We start from the raw sequence: 27265 nt of genomic DNA, 5'->3' as shown, positions 1-27265 counted from the left end.
CTTGACTGCCCAATGCTCCGCCCATACATCATAGCTAGTCTTACAACTGTTCTTTAGCATTTTCCTTTAAACTTTAGAGGAATATGTTGATCACACAACACTCCATACGCACCTCTCCACTTCATCCATCCTCCTTTAATTCTTTGAGAAACATCATCCTCAATATCACCTTCATTGTTTATGGTTGACTCCAGATATCTAAAATAATCATTTTGTAGTATCTCTCTCTCCTCAAGTTTCACCATTTCGTTATCTGTCCTAGTGCAACTAAAGTTACACACCATATACTCTATCTTCGTGATGTAGATCCACTTACTGGCCTCCATTATCGAAGGGGGAGGAAGGCCAGCCATACCAGCCAGCCCTTGGGCTGACCGAGCCCAACTGGTCCCCAATTTTTGGACCCTATGCCATCAGCCAGCATAGGATACCCCTTTATTAGTGTATATTTGCTTTTCAATTGAGCTTCTAGAAGGCCCTTCAAGTTTCCAATCGAGCCAATCAAGTACAGTTGTCCAGAAGACCCCCTTTGCTGGCTGTAATCTCTTCGTACAACTGTGATTGTCACTTATGTTTGACTGATCAAAGATGCTTTGCACAAGTTGAATTATCTTCTAGAATGTCATCAGTAGTTGCCTTTTATGATTTCTTAGGCTTTAAGTTAGTGGTTAGTTGCTAAACTATGTTACTTTCCTATTTGGGAACTAGCTTCTATTTGGTAAGCTTCTACTCTCTATTTAAGAGAGGTTGCTGTACCAATTTACTCAATTAATGAATGAAGAATTTTGCAGCCAATGCTAGTTCCAATCTCCTGAGAAAGGATGCACAACAACTGAGATAGCTGTGGGTAGAGGCTCATGCTGAGATAGCTATTATCCCACCAGTAACTATCCTTTTTCATCCTTCCCTTCTTTTCTTCTTAATTTCTCTTTGTTTGCTTGCTGTGAAAGAGTGTATGAGAGATCAAAATCAGCCAACTGAAGTTTAGAAACTCCATCAGAAGTTCAGCTTGGAAGAAGCCATTACTAGAATTGATTTCAGCAGTTTGTCAGGGTTTTGAGTCAAGTCGATAGTTGAGAATCAGAGATTAGGGAATAATTTGACTTGTCAATAATGGCAGAGGTATTACAATAAATCAAATAAGGAAAATAGGGTAACATTGACTAAGCGTCCCTATCTACAAGTCTTACTACGGTAAATAATAAGACTTAAACCAAGGTAAAAATAAAACTAATTACGGTCATCTCAACACTCTCCCTTAAGTTAGTGCAAATATATTGAAAATGCCCAACTTGGACACAAGAGGATGAAATGCCTTATAGTGAACAGCCTTGGTAAACACATTAGCTTAGTGATTTGTAGTACTAACAAAGGGAATGCAGATAGTTTCTTGGTCAAGCTTCTCTTTGATGAATTGTCTATCAATCTCAATATGCTTAGTTCTATCATGTTGAACAGGGTCATGGGCGATGCTGATGGCTGCCCTGTTATCACAATACAGATGCATATGACCTTCAACATCAACTCGGAGATCCCTTAGTAGGCTCTTAAGCCAGACCAACTCACAAAGACCTTAGCCCATTGCGTGATATTCGGCATCAACACTAGATTGAGATACCACGGATTGTTTATGCTTCACTAAGTAACTAGGTTCCCTCCAAGGAAAGTACAATACCTAGAGGTATATTGCCGATCATCAATAGATTCACTAGTCAGCATCAGTAAAAGCCTCAATCCTCAAGTGCCCTTGATTAGAATACAAAATACCCTTTCTAGGAGCAGATTTCAAGTACCGTAGGATCCAATACACGACATCAGGTGAGGTGTCATAGGATTATGAAGAAAACGGCTAATAATACCCACAACATAAGCAATATCAAGCCTGGTGTGGGATATGTAAATCGGACAGCCGTCTTTGGTACTACTCTTTATCAATAGTCACCCACTGTGCTGCTCAGCTGATGATTGACCTCCATAGGGGCATCCGCATGCTTGCATCCAAGCATACTTGTCTGACTGTCTCACTAAGGAGATCTAAAACATGCTTTCTTTGGGAAATGAAGATCCCTTTGTTAGATCTTGCCACTTCAATCCTAAGGAAATACCGAAGGGTCGTAGGTCTTTAGTCTCGAACTATGCTACTAGTAAGCCTTAAGATAAGAGATTTCCTCATCATTTTTACCAGTAATCACAATATCGGTAACCATAGTTTTTAAGGCAGAAGGCGACAAAGGCGTTTGAGGGTCTTTCGGAGCGCCTTAGCGATAAAGTGGGCATAAAGCATCGCCTTATTGACTAAAGCGTTCCTGTGTAATTTTTTTATAAAATTAATCTATTTGGCTCAAATCCGAGTTAAATCCTATTACTCATATGTTAAATGAATATTAAAAGTTCATATTCATACCAATGTAAGATATTCATCAAGAAAACAAATCATTAAAGTGAATAAACTAAGTTTATCTTCATTAATCATCAATCATCATAACATATTAACATATAATATAAATACATAATTATGAAACAAAATAATAAATATAAAGAAAAGAAGACATAAAATACAATTATTTATTATACTTACCTCTATGATGCCAAAATGAGTGCCTAAGCCCTAAGGTCATCCACTATATTTCTACTCCTGTCAAAGAAGAATGAACCTCACCGCTGCCGGAGCAATATGGTCGCCTGGATTAGTGGTTCTTCCTTGTTCCTTGATTCCTTCTCAAAGCCCTTTCTTAAAACCCTTGACAAAATCCAAACCCTGTTTGTGAATCGTGTTTTTATTTTGTTTGTTTTGGTTATTTTTGGTGGAGTAAAGCTGATCCCATACATCTCAAGTGTTAACAAAACCATACACCTACCAATAAAAAATCTATATTTGGAATCTCCATAAAGTAATAAAAAAAAAAAAAAAAAAAACCCATAAGGCGCCATTTCACATAAGGCGGAGCACTGCTTTACTATCTCTAGACCGCATCAGCGCCAAGGCGATGGTAAGGCGACTCCTTAGCAGCGCCTTAAAAACTATGTCGGTAACATAGACAATCATACCAGTGACTTGGTTACCTTTTGCCTTTGTGAACAAGGTGTGATCAGCTTGACTATACCTATATCCAAAGCTTATCATCGCTTTTATGAACTAGCCAAACTATGCACTAGGAGACTGCTTGAGGTCGTCTAACCACTTCTTCAACTTGGAAACATGCCCGACACTGGAAGGAGTGGCAAAGCCTGGAGAAACATCCATATAAATTTCCTCTTCAAGAACGCATTCTTAACACCCAGTTGTTGAATATTCATCATAGATTTGCAGCAACATATAGCAATGACCTGATAGAGTTCATCTTTGCAATTGGGGCAAAGGTTTCTTGGCAATCAATCCCATAGGCTTGGGTAAAGCACTTAGCCACCAAGTGCTTGTACCACTTAATTGTCCCATCATCCTTCTGCTTGATTGTAGACATCCACTTGCATCCAACTAATTTTTTTCCTGAGGAGGAAGAACAAGTTCCTAGGTATCATTTTTATCTAATGCCAGCATTTCCTTAACTATTGCAGCTTTGCACTTCGGATCATTTATGGATTCCATCCAACCCTGTGAAAGAGACACAAAAGGCAACAAAGAAACAAAGGCCCTATACGAGGGAGATAAAGATGTATAGGAACAAAATGGGGGATGGGATGCTTGGTACAGGAACGAACGAACTCCCTTTCTAACAACGATAGGAAGATCATCCACTGTTGGAGCAAAAGGTATAATATCAAGTATGGGGGGCCTCTGAAGAAATATCAAGTACAATATCAAGTATGGGAGGCTCTGAAGAAGTAATAGGTACATTATCAAGTATGAGAGAAGTATTACTTGATACTGGCGGATCCGATGGAGGTGCTTCAGAAGGGTATGGATGGTTGCCAGTGGTGTCTTGCTCCTTGGACCTCTGAGTGTAAGTGATCACATCTCTTATAGGCTGATTTGGTGGCTCCCCCTGAACGGGACTCATACCTTGAATTTGAGATGTATCAATAACAAAAGGAGGCTCTTCCTCAAGACTCTCCCCTTGAAGAGGTTACGTGAAGTACATCTTAGACTCATGAAAAGTGACATCCATGGTGACATAAGCGGTGAGTAGAAGGGTGATAACATTTATACCCCTTTTGAGAAGCTGAGTAACGGAGGAAGACACACTTTAGAGCCTGAGGATCAAGCTTGGACCTTGAAGGAGAGGAACTATGGGCAAAATAGACAAACCCAAATACCTGAGGAGGAAGACTGGAAACAATTGTAGGATCAGGGAGAAAATAAATAGGGGGCTTAAAGTTAAGTACACTAGAGGGCAACCGGTTAGTAAGGTGGGCAGCAGTAAGAGCGTCATCATCCCAGAGATATTTAGGAACACCAGTAGCAAATATTAGAGCCTAAGCAACGTCAAGGAGATTACGATTTTTGTGCTCCGGGATCCCATTTTGTTTAGGTTGTCTTAACACAAGATGTTTGGGAGAGAATGCACTGAGAATAAGGTTTTTTTGAAACTCCCCATTTATATACTCAGTGCCATTGTCACTACGAAGGACTCGTACAATGCTATCAAATTGGGTACGAAGCATAGCATGGAAAGATTTAAAACAAGAGAAAGGCATCAGACTTATTATGCAATGGATATACCTGTGTCAGACGATTACAATTATCAATAAAAGTAATAAACCAACGAAAGCCATTCCTAATTGTTCAAGAAGGACACCATAAATCTGAATGAATAACAGAAAAAAAGAATATCACTTTCATTTTCAGTAGGAAAGTAAGAGGTGCGTGTATGTTTAGCAAACTCACATACATCACATAGTAAGTTGTTCCAAACCACAATGTTTAACTAAAGTAGGAAATATGCGACATAAAATATGAAAAGAAGGGTGTCCCAGACGACGGTGCCAGTGGTGGAGAGAGAGAGAGAGAGAGAGAGAGAGAGACGTCAGAACGGAGAGTATGTGCTGCCATAAGAGGAGGCACAACCGGTGGAGAATCCAAGTAGTAGAGACCATCATAGACCTGACCATACCTAATCGTTACACCTATCAGCAGATCCTGAAAAAGGCAATGAGTAGAAAACAAAGTGAGCAGAACAATTCAAACTCCTTGGTTAAACGATAGATGGAAACAAGGTTAGCACATAATTTTGGGACATGCAACACAGATGGAAGAGAAGTTGTAGAGGTACAGGAAATGAAACCTTACCAGAAATGGGGGACAAGGAACTGTCAGCCACACGTACGTTATCCCGATTGAAACAAGGAATATAAGTATGGAAGACCTCAGATCTACTTGTCATATGATCGGTAGCACCCGATTCAAGTAACCATAAGGGAGAATGAGGGGAAGAAACAAGGAAACTACCTGTTTGAGCATGGTTGGACATAGGAAAAGCAGGAGAAAGAGCAGAAGAAGGGCCTAATTGTGTCATTAGTTGCTTAAAGGTAGGTATTTGATCCGAAGAGAACAGTGTAGTAATGGAGGCACTGTCAACAGACCCGAACAAATGGGCCTGGGGGCCTTGTTTTTCGGTTTTTCTATTACGACCACCCTTGGGACGACCATGGAGTTTCCAACATGTTTCCCTGGTATAGCTAGGGCGACCACAATAATCACATTGAACAGTTTCCTAAGGGGTAGAGCCCTTAGACGGGGTTTTAGCAGTTGGAGTATCCAATAGTGCAGCGTCTGCAGACCGAACAGGAACTGTAGAGGGTAGTATAACAGAGCGATGATGATCCTCAAATATAACTAAGTTATATGCCTGGAGAAGAGTTGGAAAAGTTGCACGACCCAGGATCTGTACCCTGATCTGATCATATTCAAGATTAAGACCTGTCAGAAAGTCATACACCCGTTCCATGTCACGTAACTTCTGAAGTGTACCAGCATCAGTAGGATGGGCTATAGGGACTGGGTGATAGAAATCTAGTTGTTGCTAGAGGCCGCATAAGGTGGAATAATAAGATGAGAGAGATAGCCCTTTCTAAGTGGTGGAATGAACGATATGACGAATCTCATAGACTTGAACATAGTCCCCCCCCTGAGAATAGGTTTGCCTTACTGCATTCTAGAGATCCATAGCATAGTTAAACATGAAAAAGCTTGGGCTGATAGCAGGCTCCATAGAGTTGATAAGAAAGGACATAACAATGGCATAATTGGCTAACTAGGTGTTAGGGGCGACAAGATCAGTCGGTTCAGGAGTGTCTCCAGTGAGAAAACTAAAGAAGTTATTCCCACGGATAGTAAGGAGGCAGGCACGAGACCACATAAGGTAGTTCTGAACATTAAGTTTGATGGGTCCAAGATGAAGAGTGGATTGATTGCATGAACAACGACCATTAGAGGCCTCAGAGGAGGAAACAACAACCTTGGCATCATCACTTGTTGTAGTTATGACTCAGAGAGAGGAACACGTGGGAAAGATGCATGGCAGCAACACAAGTGATGGTGACACTTGCAGAGAGGCACGGAAACCAAAAGGGTTTAGTTCTCCCCTGATATTCCACCCAAGAATTCCTCCTCCATTCTCCTGATGTGGATTCTTTTTTCTCTGCATGACAGTCAAGTGAAAGAACTTAGTGTTCTCGAATGTATGCCCAATTTTCGTCGAAACATTTTGACCACCTTCGAAAACAAACCGGAATTTTGGGCCCTTGCTTGTTGCTGAAGTTTGTGATGTGTATTGGTGGCCCCACTAATTCGTGGATTTCTTGCAATTTAAGATTGAATTCAGTAACTCTTATTATTCTACATTTTATTGGTGCTGATGGGAAATCTGCAGACTTTTGACTTTGCACTTATTTCCATAGTTCTATTCTAGGCACACCACCATCTTTCATGTCATTTCCTCTGGGTTGTTCTAGCTGTTGTTGATTCCTCTCTGAGTCAGCAATGTGAGCTCCTCTGGTGGGCCCCTCGTATGAAGAATGCACCTTAGCTGGAGACCGGCAATATACCATATCTTGGGTTGTGGGATATTTTGGAAGCAGTTGTGACCTTCAGCAATGGCTGTGGTGGGAAGGAAGTGATCTGGACAGAATAGGGTGTCGTAGGGGGAAGGAAAGAAAGGGAGAAAGAAAAAAGAAAAGAAGAAAAGAAGAAAGAGGAGATAGTGGCTGTTTTGGGACTGAACAGTTACTTAGAAGAAAGGAGATGAGAGGGGTATGGGAACTGGAAAGAGTTCACAGACCACATTTTTTCACAAGATATATTTCTATTAAACTATGTATATCATTTTTTTTTTTTGGGGGGGGGGGGGAGTTACATCCTTATATAAGACCCAAAAGTAGTGTTTGTGTAAAACTTCACACTTTAAAATAAATAACCACTAGAAATAAATAACCACTAAGCAACCTAAAAGCAACAACAACAAACTCAGACTTACCCAACTTAATGGGGTCGGCCACAAGCCTACATGGATCCATTCCAAATAAAAAATAAAATAAAAGGTAGTGTTTGTTTAAAACTTCACACACTTCAAAAAATTCTATTAGAAATAAATAACCACTGAGCAACCTAACAACAACAACAACAACAACAAACTAAGCCTTATCCCAACTTAATGGGGTCAGCTACAAGCCTACATGGATCCATTCCGAATAAAAGAGAAATAAAATTCCAGACAGAATTGGGGGGAAGAAGAGTTGAAAAGATGAAAGATGAAAGTTGATAGGTGAGACGATAGTAAGAGGAAAGAGGTACAGCTCAACAAGTCAGGTGGATCTCAGCTAAATGAGGTTGGTTACTTGGATTCTAGCCCTCCAATAGTCTTTATCCAAAGTTATACTTGGGGACAAGACCGAGACTATGCATGTTATTCCTCACCACTTCACCTATGGTCATTTTAGGCCCTGCCCCTAGCTATTTTAGCTCCTTCCATCTGGATCAGGTTACTCCTCCTGACTTTGGACTTAAACACCAACATTGAGCAACCTAATAGTTGGGATAAGGCTAAGCTTTGTTGTTGTTTTATTGAGCAACCTAATGGACTTAAAACACTAACAGTGACTAGACTGATATTAGTTAGACTATTTGTAGAGAAACCCCATGACTTGTCATTGGGCTCACAAATAAAAATAAAATTACCATAATGTCCCTAGAATTGGAGTTACAACAATCCCCTTAACCAAATAAAAGACTATCTAACTACCAATGGCTTGGACAATGGACTGGACCTCTTGGGCTTTGGTTTCCAATGCCTATTGTGTCTGTCCAGCTACTTTAATGCCAGTGGATAGAGGGAGAGAGTTTTATACTCAGTCCATGGCATAGCTGTCATGGTTCAATGGCAAGCCCTGGCACTGGCTAGGCGCCTTGGTATTTAAGAACCTAGGCAATGCCTTAATGGTAAACGTGTCTGTAAAACAGGCTTCACTCCAGGGCCTTTCAGCTTATGTTTGCACTTACTGTTTCTAATATTCTGACCAATTTTTGTTAAAATTTTAATGCAGATAGTAGGATTGGATATTCCTAATTCTGCTAATATGAGAAGAGAGGAAACTTGCAGAACATTGATTTTAGAGCCAGATACTAGATTTGAAAACTCAGAAGAGAATCTAGGAATCAGATGTGAAGTCAAATGTAGTACAGAATATGAAATCTAACTTGAACCCAGAAAATAGGAAGCAGAGCATGGTTTGAAATCTTGCTGAGTTCTCGGTAATTTCGGTATTTCTTTTTTGTCTAGATGAGATTACATACGAAATACTATTAGTACAATGTTTCGGCCGATATTTTGGTATCTCGGCTGAGATTTCGGGATCGTCTCGGCGAGATACCGAAATGTTACCTTCCATGCCTTATAAAGAAAGAGTTGAAATTTTGACTTTGTCTTGCCTGTCTCGCTGGTCTCGGTTCCATTTGCACATTTTGAACACAAATCACTCCAACAAGCCTCTAATTAGCCACATCATCACACATTTTGACTTCCAAATCACTCCTACAACAAGATCTATACATTCTAAGCCTAGGAAAGGTAAAGTTCTTTCCCCAAAACCATTATTTTTTTGAAATAGTACATGAATACATGTTGGATTCTTCTAGATTTTTTATATGTTAGACACTAGAGGCGGATCTATGACCTCATGGAGTCATAGTATATTACTCTAATACTCTAAACACTAAATATTAGTTAATTAATTTTGATGTATGTTTTGATCATGGCTTAGATGCATTATTTATTTGTTTTAATATCATATTATATCTTGTTCTAGCAATAAAGCAGGTAAAATCTCTAGAACAGTTCGACGGTTGCTGCCAAACAAGGGTGTAACTCTAAAATGATGTCATGTTCTAATATTTTTGTAAATTTATGTTCTAAGCATGTTTATTAACCTTAAAAGAAGCTACCCACCAAGTTTTAGATTAAAATATGACCGTTTGACCACCGAAATAGTCAACCAAGTCAAAAAAAAAAAAAAAAAACCCAACTTGTGGTGTTGGTGATTCTGAATCCACCAAAGCAAAATGAGATATCGAGCCATGAATCAGAATAGGAAACAAAAAGAATTTGATGGCTGACGAATAGGATGGATTTGAACATAGAAGGAGAAAATTGATGACTCTTGAAAAGAATATATGATGGGGCTAATACTTGGCTCAAGTAGCTCTGGCACAAGTTCTTATGACTTTAAAAGGTTCAGCAAAATATAAGCATCATAGATGGATGCAACTGGACTTGCTTGGGTATCAAGATAGAAAGGGGTAACAATATGGAAGACTATGGACTGATAAACTATAGATTGATGATCAGAATCAGTAGAAAACATTTCTTAAGACCTATTCACTTAATACCAGATCGATCCAAGAGGTGTATTAGCAGATATTGCAAAGTTCTATAGACAGGAGACAGGGTACTGACAGAAACTAGAAAGAGGGATTGAAAATTGAAACTGACCTTTAGAATGGATTTTCATTGCAGAAGATTAAGACGACAGTAGTAATAACCAGCTAAGCCTGGGAAGACTATACTGTCCACACGCATTAACCAGCATCCATGTTGAGTTGCTATCAAATCCAAACCAGAAACTCTCTTCAATAATCAACATGTTGGTTACAATGAAGGCTGATCTTCTATTTATAAACATAAAATAACTTCCAAAACCTAATTACAACATGACTCGCAATTCCTATCTGACTCTAAACTGGATGCTTAATGCAGTTCAGGGTTCTAGAAAGAATCTAGGAGCAAAGAACTACAATTATACCAGGATCATTTGAAAATGAGTAGGAACAATATGTGGACAAATAAGATGAATGATTGGAGAAATTAATTATCACAGAATCTAGTAGTCAGAATACTCCGTAGTTCTGGTTGAGTAAACCGTTTAATCAGACCTATCAAATGACCTAAAAATCATGAAAAATATATTAGATCTAATAGATGATTCTAGACTGATTCTAGACTGCTTTTGTGTGCATCTCACGCGCATCCATTTTCAGCTGGCTTCAAAGTGCTAGTTGTAGCGCGCTAGCGAATCCAAAGCGTCAAATAGTGTAGCTTGTTTGGGAGTGGTGCTACGAGGAGTAGAGAGAACCAGGCATAATAAAAGTCAGATCAGATAAGCCATGGAATAAGCATTAGTTGCTATAGTCAGATTGGCATTAGCCGTTCCATCTGTGCCCTACCGAGTGACCATCTTGCTCCTCTCACTTGATTCAATTCAATTGCTTGGCTTGGTTTGTCCTTCACTTGCTTAGGACTGGCCATTTACTATTCCTTTCCTTTGTCGCTTGCTTGGCTTCCACATCAGAATCGAGCCACCTCGAAAGCAATTCTTCAAGCCTCTTTAGAAGTTCATATGCATGCATGCATGTGTCATCACGTCATTGATTGGAGGTCCAATGGGTCCATAAAAAATCAAACTATTTAGATATACAAATTTATGATTTATAGTTGTTCTTAGAAGAGAGAAGATAGTTTTTCTTTCTGAAGAGGGAAGAAGAATATAGCATTTACAACAAAAAAGTCGAACAAAGGCATCTTGGGAATTGGCAATAGCTAAGCATTGTGGCCATCACAGTTCAAGCTACGTATGGCTGGCGTACAACCTACGTGCTCCTTAGCCAAAAGAAAAACAACAAAAAGGGCGGGCCAGGGCAGCGGCGGGCGTGGAGAAAGAAACATAAGAGAAGACACTCTTATCTTAGGTCCTTTTTTTCAGTGCAACACAGGAAAGCACCCTCTTTTTGTCATTTCAAGTTGACTTAAAGAACTGATAAAAAAAAAAGGGGCATGCTTGGTCCAATGGTAAGGTACGAATGTTGTGACCTGGTGGCCAAGTGGCCAAGTGGCCGAAACAGCCTCTTGACATTCTCGGGGTAAGGCTGCATAGTTCTTGCCCCCCCCGACCTCGCACATGCAGGAGCCTTGTGCACCAGGTAAGCCCCTATAGGGAAGTCTCAGTGCCACTAGAAGTGTGAGTAGCAGAACTAGAATTATAGGAATCGACTAATGTACTTCAGAAATGATAGCAGGATTTCAAAGAGTAGGATGGCAGGAACTTATGACTCTGTTTATAGTTAAAACATTACAGTAACTAGAGAGAGATGGATATAAAGCAGGTTGTTAATTGATCTAGAAAAGTACTGGCTACTGTAGATTAGAAGAAGTAATAATAAGAGGTAGGAAGAAGAGAAAAGGGGAAGATAACACCTGAGAAAGTAGATGTCAGAACTAGAAGAGGTCAGCCAATCCCATATGCTCTGTTTGACAACACCAAAGCTCTTAAGAAAACTCAATATCCTTTATTTAAATAATGTCTAACTAATTTGGGGGGGGGGAGGTGTGAACACATATAGCCCTTTGAAATTCCTAATTATACATTTATACTTATAAAAGAACTCCTAATAATTCTCTCACAATATCTTAGTTAAGTAGAGTCAAGAAAAAACTGTAATCTAGTCAATAAATATCGTAATATAATTCAAACACTTGACTACTTATCTTGTGTACTAACTTCACCCCCACTTTATAGGCTGGTAATTAAGGCCCAACACAAAAAATAACCCCATAAACAAGTGTTCCAAGCCCAAAATATGGCCTTCCTATATCCAGGGCAGTCTTGACTGCATCAACTCTCTGCCAAAACACGAACACAGTATGTAGGACTTCTATTAACACTTCAGTAATCCTTCATGCTTTACATTTAATCCCCATACCCGGCCATTCATGCTCAAAACTACTAAATACTGGAAAGAAAATACCGCAATATCCTGTAGAGCCACTAAGGAACTCAATTTTAAGCATTTGAGCCGTAATCTCTGGAAACAAGGCCTAAGCCCATGGTTGAGATGGCCAGGGCTTTTTTTTTTTTTTTTTTTTTAATTCAAAATTCAGAACGAGCAATAAAAAAGCATATTTTAACCCTTGTTTTAAGTTTTTCTCGAATTCTAGCCCCCCTCCAAAATATATAAGGTGCATCATTACAACCATACATTAGTTTAAAGTAAAAAAAATAGTGCCCGCCTAATTCTAAACCTGGTCGAGGCGATCAAGGAGATGCCTAGGCAGCCAAATCGAGTGCCAAATTGTAAAGCTGGATTTATTATAAAAAAAAAAAATTAAAAAAAAAAAAAAAAAAGAAGAGTTAATCTTGCATGTGCATGTTCCCATTCTGAACTCTTTACCTTGGTGCTTTGGCGAGACCTTGACAACCAGGGTCATTGATTGTTCTGGATAGTTCAGTATGCTATAATTTCTCACTATGTGAAGTTTGAAGCTTAATGGTATATCTTGCAAGGGCAAACTAAAGCCTTTATAACTGAAGCCTTGTAAATTTGAGGCATAGTAGGAATAGAACCTATTGGTTCCTTTTGCATTGCTTCTTCATACATTTTATATATTTCTTATAAAATATCCTAAACTTTATTTTCTTTCTCCAAATCTCACACTTTTTATATGTTTGCAATTCATTAGGTATCCATATCAGGCAGTGATTGTGGTTTGGTATCTCATTTTTGCAACTTGTGCAACTTTGATTGCCCTCTTACACTATTCATTTTTTCATATCAATATTCCAGGAGATGCTTAAAGAACGTGGAGTGGCGCCATTTTCAAAATGGGAGAAAGAACTTCCAAAGATTGTATTTGATCCACGTTTTAAGGTTTGTTGAGTCTAAAGATTATGAATTACTTAGAATGGGAATTTTGGGCCTTTCTACCACTGGAACTCCTTGGATCAGGTTTGTTGGATTCATATGTTTTTGCTCACTTGTGAAGGGTGAAAATATTTTCCCTTTTCTTCTGCTGTGATTTTCCATACATTGTATGCTACATGGTGGTGATAAAAACTGATCTTTTGCAGCCTGTACTTTCAAGGGCTACTGTTGATTGGAAGCACTTTGCCCTTGTGTACAGTACAATGCAAGAATTGAAAGTCTAATCTCTTGGGAATTTTCTTTTTTGGGCACAAATACCAATATGTTTGACAGAAATTGAATTCAATCTTATTTGAATGTTCTATTTCTAAAAATGATTGAATTAATTTTAAGCCTACATGAAAATTTGAAGTCAAAGTTTTATACATTACTGTTAATGTCCATCAAAGGCATTGATGTGATTGGAAATAAGAAGGTTTCATGTCCTACCATAGACTTTTAGATTGTCTTCTCACTAATATGGTAATACCACACCGTATCCATCTGGAAATTTTAGTTCAAGCCCTTCGCATCTGAGTACTAGATGCCATAGGTAGTACTCCATGTTAAAACATGACTTAGTTAATTTATCCTACGCATTTTGAGAGCATGATATTCTGGAACATATGGGTAACCAGACAAGCTTTGAACTCATATGATTTGGTTGTTTCTTGGTTTAGAATACCAATAGGATTAATGCACTGAATGCATATCTTTTTCTGTTTAAAAAAATGCACAAACAAGATGTATAGGTTTGTGCCAGTTGATTAGAGTAGGGCTAAGAACTAAGAACTGATACGCACTGCCCCCTGCCAGAGAATAAAAGGATAGAAAAGAGAAGAAATGATAAAAAGAGTATCTAAGGAGTAAAAGATTAAAAGCAAGCATAGTTGTTATGGNAACTAGTGAAAGAATGGCCACGAGTCATTTCCAGAAACGGCTAAATAAGTTCTACTTGGGTTGTTTCTTGAACCATAAATAGGTAGAAATTTCTATTTCTATTTCTAAAAACAAGTGAAACGAAACAGTTTTATCAAACGCTTTTTGTTCCATTTCTGCCATTTTTGGAAACAGAAATGGCAGAAACACGTATCTTGAAACGTTGTCAAATGGGCCCGAATCTTCTTCCTCTTCTTCTTCTCCTCCTTTCTGTTGGGAAACATGTCCACACTCCTTGCCATATTTTGGTGTTAACAAACAAACATACATCTTTAACTTGATTATTAAAGTGTGATTAGCTTGAAGAAACCCTTAGAAGATCGAAGGTCGAATCAAGACATGAAGCTAAGCTTAAAGACATGAAACAACAAACAAGAAGGAAAGAAGATGAAGGGCCAAAGAATGGAAGATTCAAGTGAAGAAGAAGATCACTAGGATAGATTAAGGACTTATATGCACTCACCTCATGCATGTGCATTACATCATATTAGAATGACCATAGAGCATGCCTTGACCAGGTATGGAAAGTCACTAAGTGGCGTGGAACACAAAGTAACCTGACTTACGGGTATTTTAGGGAATCTTAAGATTAGTATTAGGAGATGAATCCTTCATAGAAGCTGTAGGAAATTGAGTTGTGATTCCAACGCAACTGATCTCAGATCATTCTGAAGTCCGACCAAAAATTTATGGTCAAAACACTGATGACTGGTCAGTATGACAGAGCATGTCATGTTGGCGGTCGACCGGCTGGAAGCCCGGTCGACCGGAACCACCCAAGACCATAGGCGGTCGACCGGCTGAAAGCCCCGGTCGACCGGACCTGTCCGAGACCATAGGCGGTCGACCGGTGCCTGCCTGGAAGTACTCCAACGGCTATTTTTTTGCCTACAACGGCTCTTGGCGGTCGACCGGCTACCAATGGCGGTCGACCGGTGGACCCAGTATATGCCCGTTAGAGCTTGATTTCCTGCCTAAAATGCTTCACTAAGTTCACCTATAAATACCCTAATCACTCTTAATTAATTATTCATTAAGAAAGAGCTTTAAGAGCATTGTTGCAAGCATTAGAGAAAATTATTTTCTACTTGAGTTATTCTATTACTCAAGTTCCAAACAAGAGGCTCAAGTCTCAATCAAAGTCCTCTACTCTCTCCTGTGCAAGTCAAAGGCGTAAGAGAGGACTTTACAAAAGGTGCATCACTCATCATTTATTATTCATTCTCATTTGCACCACACTTGAGGTATTCCTCTTATTCCACTATTTCTTATTTTATGTTTTTACAATTCTAGACTGTACTTAGGATTGTAAGGATACTCTTATCTTAAAAAGAGAAAGGTCTCTCTCTACCTCTAAAAGAGATTGTGAAGGCGTCTCTCTACCTGGAAAGGAGATTTGTAAGGATACTCTTATCCGTAAAAAGATTGTAAAGGTTTCTTCCCTACCTACTGTACTGAAAGAGAAAACTAGTGGAATACCTTACAAGAGGATTCTTGTAGGGAATGGACTAGACTCGAATTGAGTTGAACCACTATAAATCTTGTGTTGTGGTTGTTTTTATTTTATTTATTCAGCATCGCTTTTAACTTGCAATCACACTTAGGACCTATATATCGAAAAGAATTAAATTCCACTAGTATAACCTATTCACCCCCCCTCTAGGTTATTTCAAAAGAAACATTAGAGAAGACACTCTTATCTTAGGTCCTTTTTTTCAATGCAACATAGGAAAGCACTCTCTTTTTGTCATTTCAAGTTGACTTAAAGAACTGATAAAAAAAAAAGGGGCATGCTTGGTCCAATGGTAAGGTATGAATGTTGTGACCTGGTGGCCAAGTGGCCGAAACAGCCTCTCGACATTCTCGGGGTAAGGCTGCGTAGTTCTTGCCCCCCCCCCCCCCCCCCCGACCTCGCACATGCAGGAGCCTTGTGCACCAGGTAAGCCCCTATATGGAAGTCTCAGTGCCACTAGAAGTGTGAGTAGCAGAACTAGAATTATAGGAATCGACTAATGTACTTCAGAAATGATAGCAGGATTTCAAAGAGTAGGATGGCAGGAACTTATGACTCTGTTTATAGTTAAAACATTACAGTAACTAGAGAGAGATGGATATAAAGCAGGTTGTAAATTGATCTAGAAAAGTACTGGCTACTGTAGATTAGAAGAAGTAATAATAAGAGGTAGGAAGAAGAGAAAAGGGGAAGATAACACCTGAGAAAGTAGATGTCAGAACTAGAAGAGGTCAGCCAATCCCATATGCTCTGTTTGACAACACCAAAGCTCTTAAGAAAACTCAATATCCTTTATTTAAATAATGTCTAACTAATTTGGGGGGGAGGTGCGAACACATATAGCCCTTTGAAATTCCTAATTATACATTTATACTTATAAAAGAACTCCTAATAATTCTCTCACAATATCTTAGTTAAGTAGAGTCAAGAAAAAACTGTAATCTAGTCAATAAATATCGTAATATAATTCAAACACTTGACTACTTATCTTGTGTACTAACTTCACTTTATAGGCTGGTAATTAAGGCCCAACACAAAAAATAACCCCATAAACAAGTGTTCCAAGCCCAAAATATGGCCTTCCTATATCCAGGGCAGTCTTGACTGCCAAAACACGAACACAGTATGTAGGACTTCTATTAACACTTCAGTAATCCTTCATGCTTTACATTTAATCCCCATACCCGGCCATTCATGCTCAAAACTACTAAATACTGGAAAGAAAATACCGCAATATCCTGTAGAGCCACTAAGGAACTCAATTTTAAGCATTTGAGCCGTAATCTTTGGAAACAAGGCCTAAGCCCATGGTTGAGATGGCCAGGGCTTTTTTTTTTTTTTTTTTTAATTCAAAATTCAGAACGAGCAATAAAAAAGCATATTTTAACCCTTGTTTTAAGTTTTTCTCGAATTCTAGCCCCCCTCCAAAATATATAAGGTGCATCATTACAACCATACATTAGTTTAAAGTAAAAAAAATAGTGCCCGCCTAATTCTAAACCTGGTCGAGGCGATCAAGGAGATGCCTAGGCAGCCAAATCGAGTGCCAAATTGTAAAGCTGGATTTATTATAAAAAAAAAAAATTAAAAAAAAAAAAAAAAAAGAAGATTTAATCTTGCATGTGCATGTTCCCATTCTGAACTCTTTACCTTCGTGCCTTGGCGAGACCTTGACAACCAGGGTCATTGATTGTTTTGGATAGTTCAGTATGCTATAATTTCTCACTATGTGAAGTTTGAAGCTTAATGGTATATCTTGCAAGGGCAAACTAAAGCCTTTTATAACTGAAGCCTTGTAAATTTGAGGCATAGTAGGAATAGAACATATTGGTTCCTTTTGCATTGCTTCTTCATACATTTTATATATTTCTTATAAAATATCCTAAACTTTATTTTCTTTCTCCAAATCTCACACTTTTTATATGTTTGCAATTCATTAGGTATCCATATCAGGCAGTGATTGTGGTTTGGTATCTCATTTTTGCAACTTGTGCAACTTTGATTGCCCTCTTACACTATTCATTTTTTCATATCAATATTCCAGGAGATGCTTAAAGAACGTGGAGTGGCGCCATTTTCAAAATGGGAGAAAGAACTTCCAAAGATTGTATTTGATCCACGTTTTAAGGTTTGTTGAGTCTAAAGATTATGAATTACTTAGAATGGGAATTTTGGGCCTTTCTACCACTGGAACTCCTTGGATCAGGTTTGTTGGATTCATATGTTTTTGCTCACTTGTGAAGGGTGAAAATATTTTCCCTTTTCTTCTGCTGTGATTTTCCATACATTGTATGCTACATGGTGGTGATAAAAACTGATCTTTTGCAGCCTGTACTTTCAAGGGCTACTGTTGATTGGAAGCACTTTGCCCTTGTGTACAGTACAATGCAAGAATTGAAAGACTAATCTCTTGGGAATTTTCTTTTTTGGGCACAAATACCAATATGTTTGACAGAAATTGAATTCAATCTTATTTGAATGTTCTATTTCTAAAAATGATTGAATTAATTTTAAGCCTACATGAAAATTTGAAGTCAAAGTTTTATACATTACTGTTAATGTCTATCAAAGGCATTGATGTGATTGGAAATAAGAAGGTTTCATGTCCTACCATAGACTTTTAGATTGTCTTCTCACTAATACGGTAATACCACACCCTATACATCTGGAAATTTTAGTTCAAGCCCTTCGCATCTGGGTACTAGATGCCATAGGTAGTACTCCATGTTAAAACATGACTTAGTTAATTTATCCTACGCATTTTGAGAGCATGATATTCTGGAACATATGGGTAACCAGACAAGCTTTGAACTCATATGATTTGGTTGTTTCTTGGTTTAGAATACCAATAGGATTAATGCACTGAATGCATATCTTTTTCTGTTTAAAAAAATGCACAAACAAGATGTATAGGTTTGTGCCAGTTGATTAGAGTAGGGCTAAGAACTAAGAACTGATACGCACTGCCCCCTGCCAGAGAATAAAAGGATAGAAAAGAGAAGAAATGATAAAAAGAGTATCTAAGGAGTAAAAGATTAAAAGCAAGCATAGTTGTTATGGCGTCAAATCGATCCAAGGCGGTGGAGGGGTGGCTAATCGATTTGGCGATGAATCGCCCGTTATGGCGTTGCAATGGTGGTCAAATCGCGCATGTGTCATTTTTTATTTTTTCCATTTTCTAAAGTTATTTAGTATGTTACTTTTTTATTTCTCCTATTTTTTAAAGTTATTTAGTATGTTACTTTTTTATTTCTCCTATTTTTTAAAGTTATTTAGCATGCTACAAGCGTACAATATATACCCTATAACATATAAAACCAACATTAAGCAACATCAAATCATCAAAAATCAACATAATCCTCTCAAAATCACCCTGCATTTTACAAAAAATCGACCGCCTAGTGAATTAGGCGTGACCTGGAGTCCATGGCGGTGCCATGGCGACGCCTATCAGCCAATGGCGACCGCCATTTGTGAGTCACGTAAATCGTAGCACTACCATGAACTTCTTTTTCCCCCAGGACGCCAAATCGCCGTCTTGGCGATGCCATGACAACTATGAAAGCAAGAAGACGGCCAAAAAATGCTTGTTAGTAGAGAACTACATTGTAAGTGGAAAAGGAGGACCTTTCTGTAAGTACTGTACTTATGGGCTTTAGATGTACGCATGAGAATAAACATTTCCCAAAAACTTGAACAACTCTCATAAGCTACTAAATAAGATAGAATTTGTGTGAAATGTGTTAGAATAATTGGAAGGAACGAGTTAGGTTTATCATGAAACTTAAAACAATCATTGGTCCAATTCGAGTATCTCTACTGGATGGACCTGCAACAGAAAACTGAAGAGTAAGGCAAACAAATGATAGAGTTCAGTAATTCCTCATATTAAGTTATTGACTCTAGAGATATTGTAATATGGAGAAGACAATTGTTTGAATCACCAATAGAACCGGAAGTGCCCCTTGTTTCAAAGAGAGGATGGGTTTTTCACATTACCAACAGTATCTAGTTCTTGTCCAAATACTTTATGTTGATCTAGTTTGTGTACTTTTGGGCATCTCTGTTTTTGCCCATACAGAATTGTTGTGAGAGCAAGGCCAGCAAAAGATGACAGTTCGATGTGTTTTGCAAATGGGGCCATGGGGCTACTGTAAGACTGATGTGGGTGGGGCAAGCTAAACCGTAATTACAGGAAGATGTGGATGGGGCATGCTAAACCCTAATTACAAGAAATTGGGCAAAGGCTTGTTGGAATTCACTGATAAATTATAGAACCAGAATCACCAGATTGGAAATTTGAGGCAGTTGCATTAGACTGGTTGGATCAATGATCCTATGTGGAGGCCTAAACGTAAGTCTAGAAGGCCCACAAGGTGCTGGTGGCAGTCCAATGAGCTGAAAACAACCTTTTAGTAGTTTTGATATAGGTTGGGTGATGTAGACATGGCTGCACTTACCTGGTTGGACCAGCATGACCGGCTTTGGAAGTCAAGAGCCAAGAAGAACCGGCCCAACTCAGGGTTTTGGTCCAACAAGGGTTGGAAATAGATTAGTAATTTATTTTGTCTTTTATTTCACAAATTAGGAACGTAGGACTGTTAGGGGTAAGAGATGGCCTGCTTTATTTCCTTTTGCATTGGTTTCCTTTTAGGATTGTTTCCTAGTTTAGGCTAGTTATTAGTGGTTAAGTGTTTGAGTTTGAATAGGATACTTAATAGTTTTTCAAGAGTTCTATTTTTGAGTCTATTTACTTGAAGCTAAATCTCTGATTTCAACTTGTTGAATGATCCAAACTTATGTTTTTAGACACCCTTTGAATTGATTTTTTGAGTGTAGATTAAAACCCCCAACTCAAATTTATGCCAAAAACCAAGTTAATGAGGCTTAGGAGGACTCTCAGCTGGGAGTTTTTCAGGGTGTTTGCAATTTTTTTTTTTTTTTTCTGGGTTCTTTATGTTCTGTATCAAGACTGAAACCCACATGGGCCTTTTAAGAGAAGTTTCAATAGTATCGGCATGTATCACATCATATCAGCTGATAGTATGCAATGCGGTGGGATACTTTAAAGTATTTTTAAAAAAGGGATACATATAGCCCCGGATCATATCGATACCCTCTGATACCAATCCGTTGATACCAATGTATTGGCTGATATGGTATGATTGGTGGGATACTTTAAACCATGGTTTGTACTTGAAATAACATTGTCATAGACCATGAGAAACATATTGGCCTGCGATCTGTGTCTTTTGCGTTTTGATAATTTCGTAAAATGATTTGGTCCTTAAATGGATCTGAGGTTCATCATCTTCAATGAAGAAAAATGGGCATTGTGTCCATGGGGCCTGCTCTTTCAGCAATTGAGCGATTCAGTGTAGTTGTACCCATTTCATTGTTGGGCATCCTTCAGATTAGTTAAGGAGTCATTGATTGAAATCATTGAACAAAAGGAAAAATTCAGAATTTCCTTGAAGTTAAGATGGAAGGGCTAGAAATTACCTCCAATCTCAAGTCTCGTTAGCTTCTGAAGTAAAGCTTTGTTTTTGATAAACCATATTTTACATTTTTTTTCTAGGCTTTATTGGTATCTGCCTTCATATTTCCTTTATGTCTGGGAATGTGTATACTGACATAAATGTTAAAAATTCCTATGTGGCTTAGATATGTTTGGGGATAATCTGGTTCTGTTTTGAAGTCTATGTATGATTACTTTTAAGTTCCCATTTAGGATGATTAGAAGTTAGAACATTCAAGTTTTTGTTGTGTTGAAAGTTCTGAGTTGAATTTAGTTAGTACTCTGTAAGAATTGAAGCTTGTTTTCTATTAGGTTTGACTGAGATTATAGAGGTCTTATAAAACTAATGCATGTGCGTACGGCTCAGATTAGTAGAAATGTAGAACATAGATTTTTAATGGAGATTTTCTCCTTGCCAAAGTGTCAAAGCCTTTGTATTTTGTGCTAGAGTTCTTAATTATCCGCCTATCTTTGTTTATTGTTTTATCTGTGGGTGGATTGGATCAATCATTCCCCTGGTCTTGGTAAAAAAATTAGAAAAATGAACTTTGACCCGTTAAATGCCTGAAATTTTCTCTCGATCAGTTGACTCTAGTGGTATTTACGTAAGTGATGATCTATTTGAATGACATAGCTTTATGAGCTGCTGAGCTGATATACGCTATTTTATTATCAGTTTTCCTGTAAATAGGTGCTTATCAATGTTCAATTTCTCATGTAATTTGCTTCAACTTTGAACTGTATTAGTTGCAGCTCTAGGATATGTTACTGGCTCTCCAATAATATATTTTGGTTATCTGAGGGTTTTGGAAATGTGGTGAACTTTTTTGGACCTTCTGTTGATCTGTCCTGATGTGTACAGATCTGATGGAGTGGGTCATGATCCCTAATATGTTGACAGATAATTAAGCTAATATGCATTGTCCCAGTAGGGAAGGAGTCAGATTCAACCACCTGTAAATGATGAATTTTGATGGTTGAGGAGTCTACTCCTTTCTATTAGAAGATGGTGATAGCATGTGTTACTGTACCATTTCTGTAGATGAAACTATTACATAGGTACTTTGGTAGTGACTTATTTTTTTTTGGCCACCAGTGCTCTTATTTAAATTGTTTTACTTATTACAGGCAGTTCCAGGTTATAGTACTCGAAGAGCAGTGTTTGAACATTATGTTCGGACACGAGCTGAAGAGGAACGCAAAGAAAAACGGGCTGCTCAGAAGGCTGCAATTGAAGGCTTCAAGCAGCTGTTAGAAGAAGTGTCTGAGGTTTTATAATATTTCTGTGAATTAATTTGTGTACAATTTTATTTCTGTTCCTAATTTTCAATTAGAGAAGCCTTAACAATTCTGGACATGCTTACTGACTTGCTGCACCTGTCAGGATATTGATCATAAAACTGATTACCAGACATTCAAAAAGAAATGGGGCAAGGACCCACGGTTTGAGTCCTTGGACCGGAAGGAACGAGAGAATTTATTAAATGAAAGGTACTGATTAGTTTGGAAAGATGTGTTACATGAGTGATTTATTATAATTGCGGTACAGTCAATGCGACTAATTGATTGATCAACCTTGGAGATTTGATTTGCCAGAGAGAACCTGATCAGTTGATGCTAACCACCCAACTGATTTTTTTCTTCTTTCATGCAATCATAGGAATAATGTGGAAGTAAATGAAAAAAAGTTTTATAGATTGATGTTTGTGGGAGTGGGTAACATGAATCTTTAAACCTTGAAAAATTGTAAGATCCATCAAATAACATGTCTTAAACCAATTTGCAAATTTCGTTTTGATTTGGTTCAAGATGAAAATTATTTCTGCTTACAGTAGTTTTGATGAAATATTTGGCTGATATAAATATTTAAAACTATATGTATAAATAAATAAATAGTTGATTGAACAACAACAACTCAGCCTTGTCCCAACTCAATGGGCTTGGCTTCATGGATTGGATCAACGACAGTAAAAGAAAAGTAAAAGGAAAAGGAAAAGGAACACAACACAAAAATCAGTAAAATCTCACCTAAATGGGGTCGGCTACATGGATCCTTGCCCTCTAATCAAATCTATTTGAGGTCATATTTAGGACAAGGCTGAAACTATGCTATGTCTTTCCGCACTACTTTTCCTATGGTCATTTTAGGCCTGTCCCTAGCTCTTTTAGTTTCTTGAATTTGAGTAAGATCACTTCTCCTTATTGGTTTATCCCCAAGCCTTCGTTGAACATGGCCATACCACCTCAAATGACTTTCTTGGAGCTTATCATGAATTAGGGCGATTCCCATTCAGCCCTAATATCATTTCTTACTTTATTCTTCCTAGTTTGCTAAACATCCAACTCAACATCATCATCTCTACTACATGTAGCTTATCTATATGACATTTTTAACCACCCAGCACAAGGTTCTAAATCTCGAGTTTCAACCAGGTTTCGACTAAGGTCGAAACTTGCGAAATTTTAGGGAAATCAAGTACTTTTTTTGGGCTATGTGGAAACCTTGGTTTCAACTCCCCAAAAGTTTTTTTTTGGGTCTGATTTTTTGTTTACAACATATTTTGACCTTTTAAAGCTAATCAATGAGCTACTTTCACAAAAAGAACAGCCAAAATGGTACTTGTGTAATCAGGCATAGTTCTAAATCTTGGTTCACAAGTTTAGATGGTTTTGACTCTAATTTTGGCAAATTTCAGAAATTTCAACCTGAATTTCTAGCAATAGCCCAAAAAAATACATGATTTCGACCAGGTTTTAGAAATTTTGACCTAAATTTTGGTTTCGACTGATGTTGAGACCTGGTCAAAACCCAAGATTTAGAACCATGAAATCAAATGGGCTAGTCTATGTTGAATGATGTTGTCCAATAGCCTTTTCAATTTGTTATACACATTGTCTACATCTAACTTAGATACTAGAAATGTAAATAAGCTATTAAAACAATCACAACGTCTAACTTGGATAATGAATTAGTCATACAATACTCACCACTCAATATTAGGAGGAGTTTCTGGGCGGCTCCAATCCACGAGTTGCGTACCACTGCAGATGTCGTAGTCGCTCTGCTAAATGCAACGCATGAATCCCATGATAGGTTTTTGGCCCAATTGTTATATAAGTCCGTCACTGCCACCTGCCCCATCATCAACAGTTGTTATGTACACATGGTACACATTGTTGCTTTGAAAGAATTTTACTATGTTCACTACTATAAAAAAAGGTGACCCGGTGCACGAGGATCCCGCATGTGCGAGGTCCCGGGGGGGCCAGAACTACGCAGCCTTACGCTGAGAATGTCGGGAGGCTATTTCGACCACTTGACCACTAGGTCGCGATATTTGTACCTTTACCATTGGGCCAAGCATGCCCCTATGTTTACTACTATGTTGAACAGAAAAAAGAAGTTTGGAGGAAAAGTGGGTTTACCTTCAAGCTCTAAGAAGTTCTCTCTAGATTGATCTTGGTTGATAATGAAGGGCAGTAGAAGATGCAAAAAATTGATGTTTTGTATCAAAATTCCCCCTTTCTTGGTCGAAACCTATGAAACTATAATAATTTGTAAAATGAATTATTGCAATCCTAATTAATCTATTAATCTAATAGGTAAAAAGATTTTTAAAGAAAGACAAAAACTTGCATTGAATGGTGAAAGCTACCCAAATCTAACTATTTCAGATGGAAGTTTTGGAAAACCTAATCAATCTAATAATTTAAACAATTAAAACCGAATTTTAAGAGTCAATTAAATGCATTATGAACCTTAATTAATCTAATGAGTTAAGACTTTATTTAATTAAATATTAAAATAATTATTTAATTAACTACCTCAATTTAAGTAAATGGAATCTAACTATTATGTTAAATATACAATGGTTGCAAATGTCCCACGTGGTGATATGAGTGAGAAGTGGACAAAATATGAATACTAGCTAACCTACATGCATGAGAAAAATGAATTGATTTAAACAAAACAAAAAAAAGAGAATCGTCAAGTATCAAAAACATGAGATTCTGTCAAAATATGGGAAACATGTACCAAAACATGTCACTTATATAATTATGGGTTGGACCAGTTTGGTCAAACATGCTAAAGTTGGGAAATTTCGTGCAAACCAGTTGAAACTAGTAGAACCCCCCGTAACATTTTGCTTTTGACCCCTGGTGTTGTATCGGGCCATACCGAAACTGGTAATTTTTGGAATTTCAACCAAAATTTTGGAGAGATTTAGAACTATGGCCCATAATTCCGCCTTGTACATTGTAGCCATTCGAACGATTGTCCTACAAAACTTTCCTTTAAGCTTTAAAGGAATACATGGGTCACATAACACTTCACATGCTCCGCTCCACTTCATCCATCCTACTTTAATCCTATGTGAAACATCACCCTCTATATCACTTTCTTTAATTGTAGTTAACCACTTGACCCTAAATACCTAAAATAATTATTTTGCGGTAGCACTCTCTCCTCATTCTTCTGACTCTTCACCATTTCATTATCCATCTTAGTGTGGGTAAAGTTACACATCAATTACTCCGCCTTTGTTCTACTTATCTTAAAACCTCTTGATTCTAAGTTTGCTCTCCATTCCTTCAATTTAACATTAATCCCCACTTTTATCTCATTCATCAAAACAATATCATCAACAAAGAGCATACACCACAGAACCTCATCCTAAATGTTCTTGGTTAAATCTTCCATAATTATATCTATATATTTACTTGATTCCCTTCTCTTCTCTAGTAGATGCTAGATTAGCTCTCTAGGGATTGTGTCATAGGATTTTTCTAGGTCAATAAAGACCATATGGATATCTTTCTTGCAAGCTCTAAATCTTTTCATGAACTTCTTGAGTAAGTCAATAACTTCTGTCATAGATTTACTTAGCATAAAACCAATTGGTTCTACGAGATAGTAGTTTCTCTTCTTGTTGGGTTTTAATAATATTCTCCCACATTTTATAGTATGACTTATTAGCTTTATGCCTTTATAGTTATTGCAGCTCTAAATATCACCTTTATTTTTGTAGATCGGGACTAAAATGCTTCTCCAATCATTTGACATTTTTCTGGTGGTCAAAAGATTCTTACAAAGATTAGTTAACCAAGATACCCCACATAATCCTATGTTTTTCCATACCTCTATTGGGACCTATCAGGGCCTTGTTTTTTGCCTACTTTCATCTTCTTCAAGGCTTCTATATCTATGGGTTTTGATGTGTAATGCATTCTTGAACCACTCCTACATGAAAAGGTGGACGTATTTCCATAGAATGATGTCCTTCATCAGAAACCATTTTAATCACCAAGCTTCGTTCACTTCTACTTCCAAGCAGAATTCCTTTAGGGACTAGCCTTGTTGGTTGTTACAAGCTAATATGTATAGCTTATGGTTGAGCCACCCTGGAATCTGCAATGCCAATCCGACCCAAGAAAGTTAGGACAATGTTCCTAGTTTCTGAAAACAGGAAACATGGCATTATGTATCTGGGCTGGTCTGTAGCTGACGCCTAGTAAACTGACAACTAGATGCTTAATAGATCCTGATTGACTTTTGTTGATCAATTTCTCACAATTACCCGACTGTGACGTATTTGAATATGCGCTTGAAGATACATAGTAGATCAACTAGCTACTGCTTAGTTGATGCCTTAGCTACTCTTTTCAGATCCAAAATAATTGATGTTTAACCAAAATTTTTTGACTTAGATTCCTGGGTGGATTAGAAACTTTTTTTGGGGTAGCCCAGAGGCAAAATAAATATTTGTTTGGTTTGACTAAGATGAGCTGTCAGATTATGTAACTTGCTAGGACGTGGCCCTCCAGGTAGACATTATGTACAGTTTTGTCATTCAGGGAAGTACTTATTGATACTCTTGAAGTTGAGATTACTCCTATAAAGAGTAGTCAATTTATTCAAGATTTTTAGACTTGGTTGAGTTCTTATTCAAGTCTTAAGTTTCATTAGAGTGATTGCTTATTTCTTTTATTATGTTTCTTTGAATTGTTTTCTTATTTCATAAATTGTGTAAAGACAAATTTTGTATGTCTTGTACAGGGTTCTTCCACTGAAGAAAGCTGCTGAGGACAAGATTCAAGCAATACGTGTGGCTGCTGCCTCTAGCTTCAA

The 27265-nt window shown here is 37.8% G+C and overlaps 1 protein-coding gene across 1 annotated transcript in view; it reads left to right on the top strand.

Moving 5' to 3' along the window:
- LOC122061509 (pre-mRNA-processing protein 40C) overlaps positions 1–27265 on the top strand; it is a gene marked incomplete in the record, with an annotated part of 86864 nt that overhangs the window by 31461 nt on the left and 28138 nt on the right. Inside the window, 4 exon segments of the mRNA XM_042624789.1 lie at positions 13049–13132; positions 22264–22404; positions 22520–22626; positions 27194–27265. Of these exon segments, the coding sequence (XP_042480723.1) occupies positions 13049–13132; positions 22264–22404; positions 22520–22626; positions 27194–27265 (404 nt within the window).

The sequence above is a fragment of the Macadamia integrifolia genome, chromosome 14 (assembly GCF_013358625.1).
Source record: "Macadamia integrifolia cultivar HAES 741 chromosome 14, SCU_Mint_v3, whole genome shotgun sequence".
NCBI classification, from domain to species: Eukaryota; Viridiplantae; Streptophyta; class Magnoliopsida; order Proteales; family Proteaceae; genus Macadamia; species Macadamia integrifolia.
Note: the sequence above shows the minus strand (reverse complement) of the source record. Positions and strands in the feature narration are given on the sequence as shown.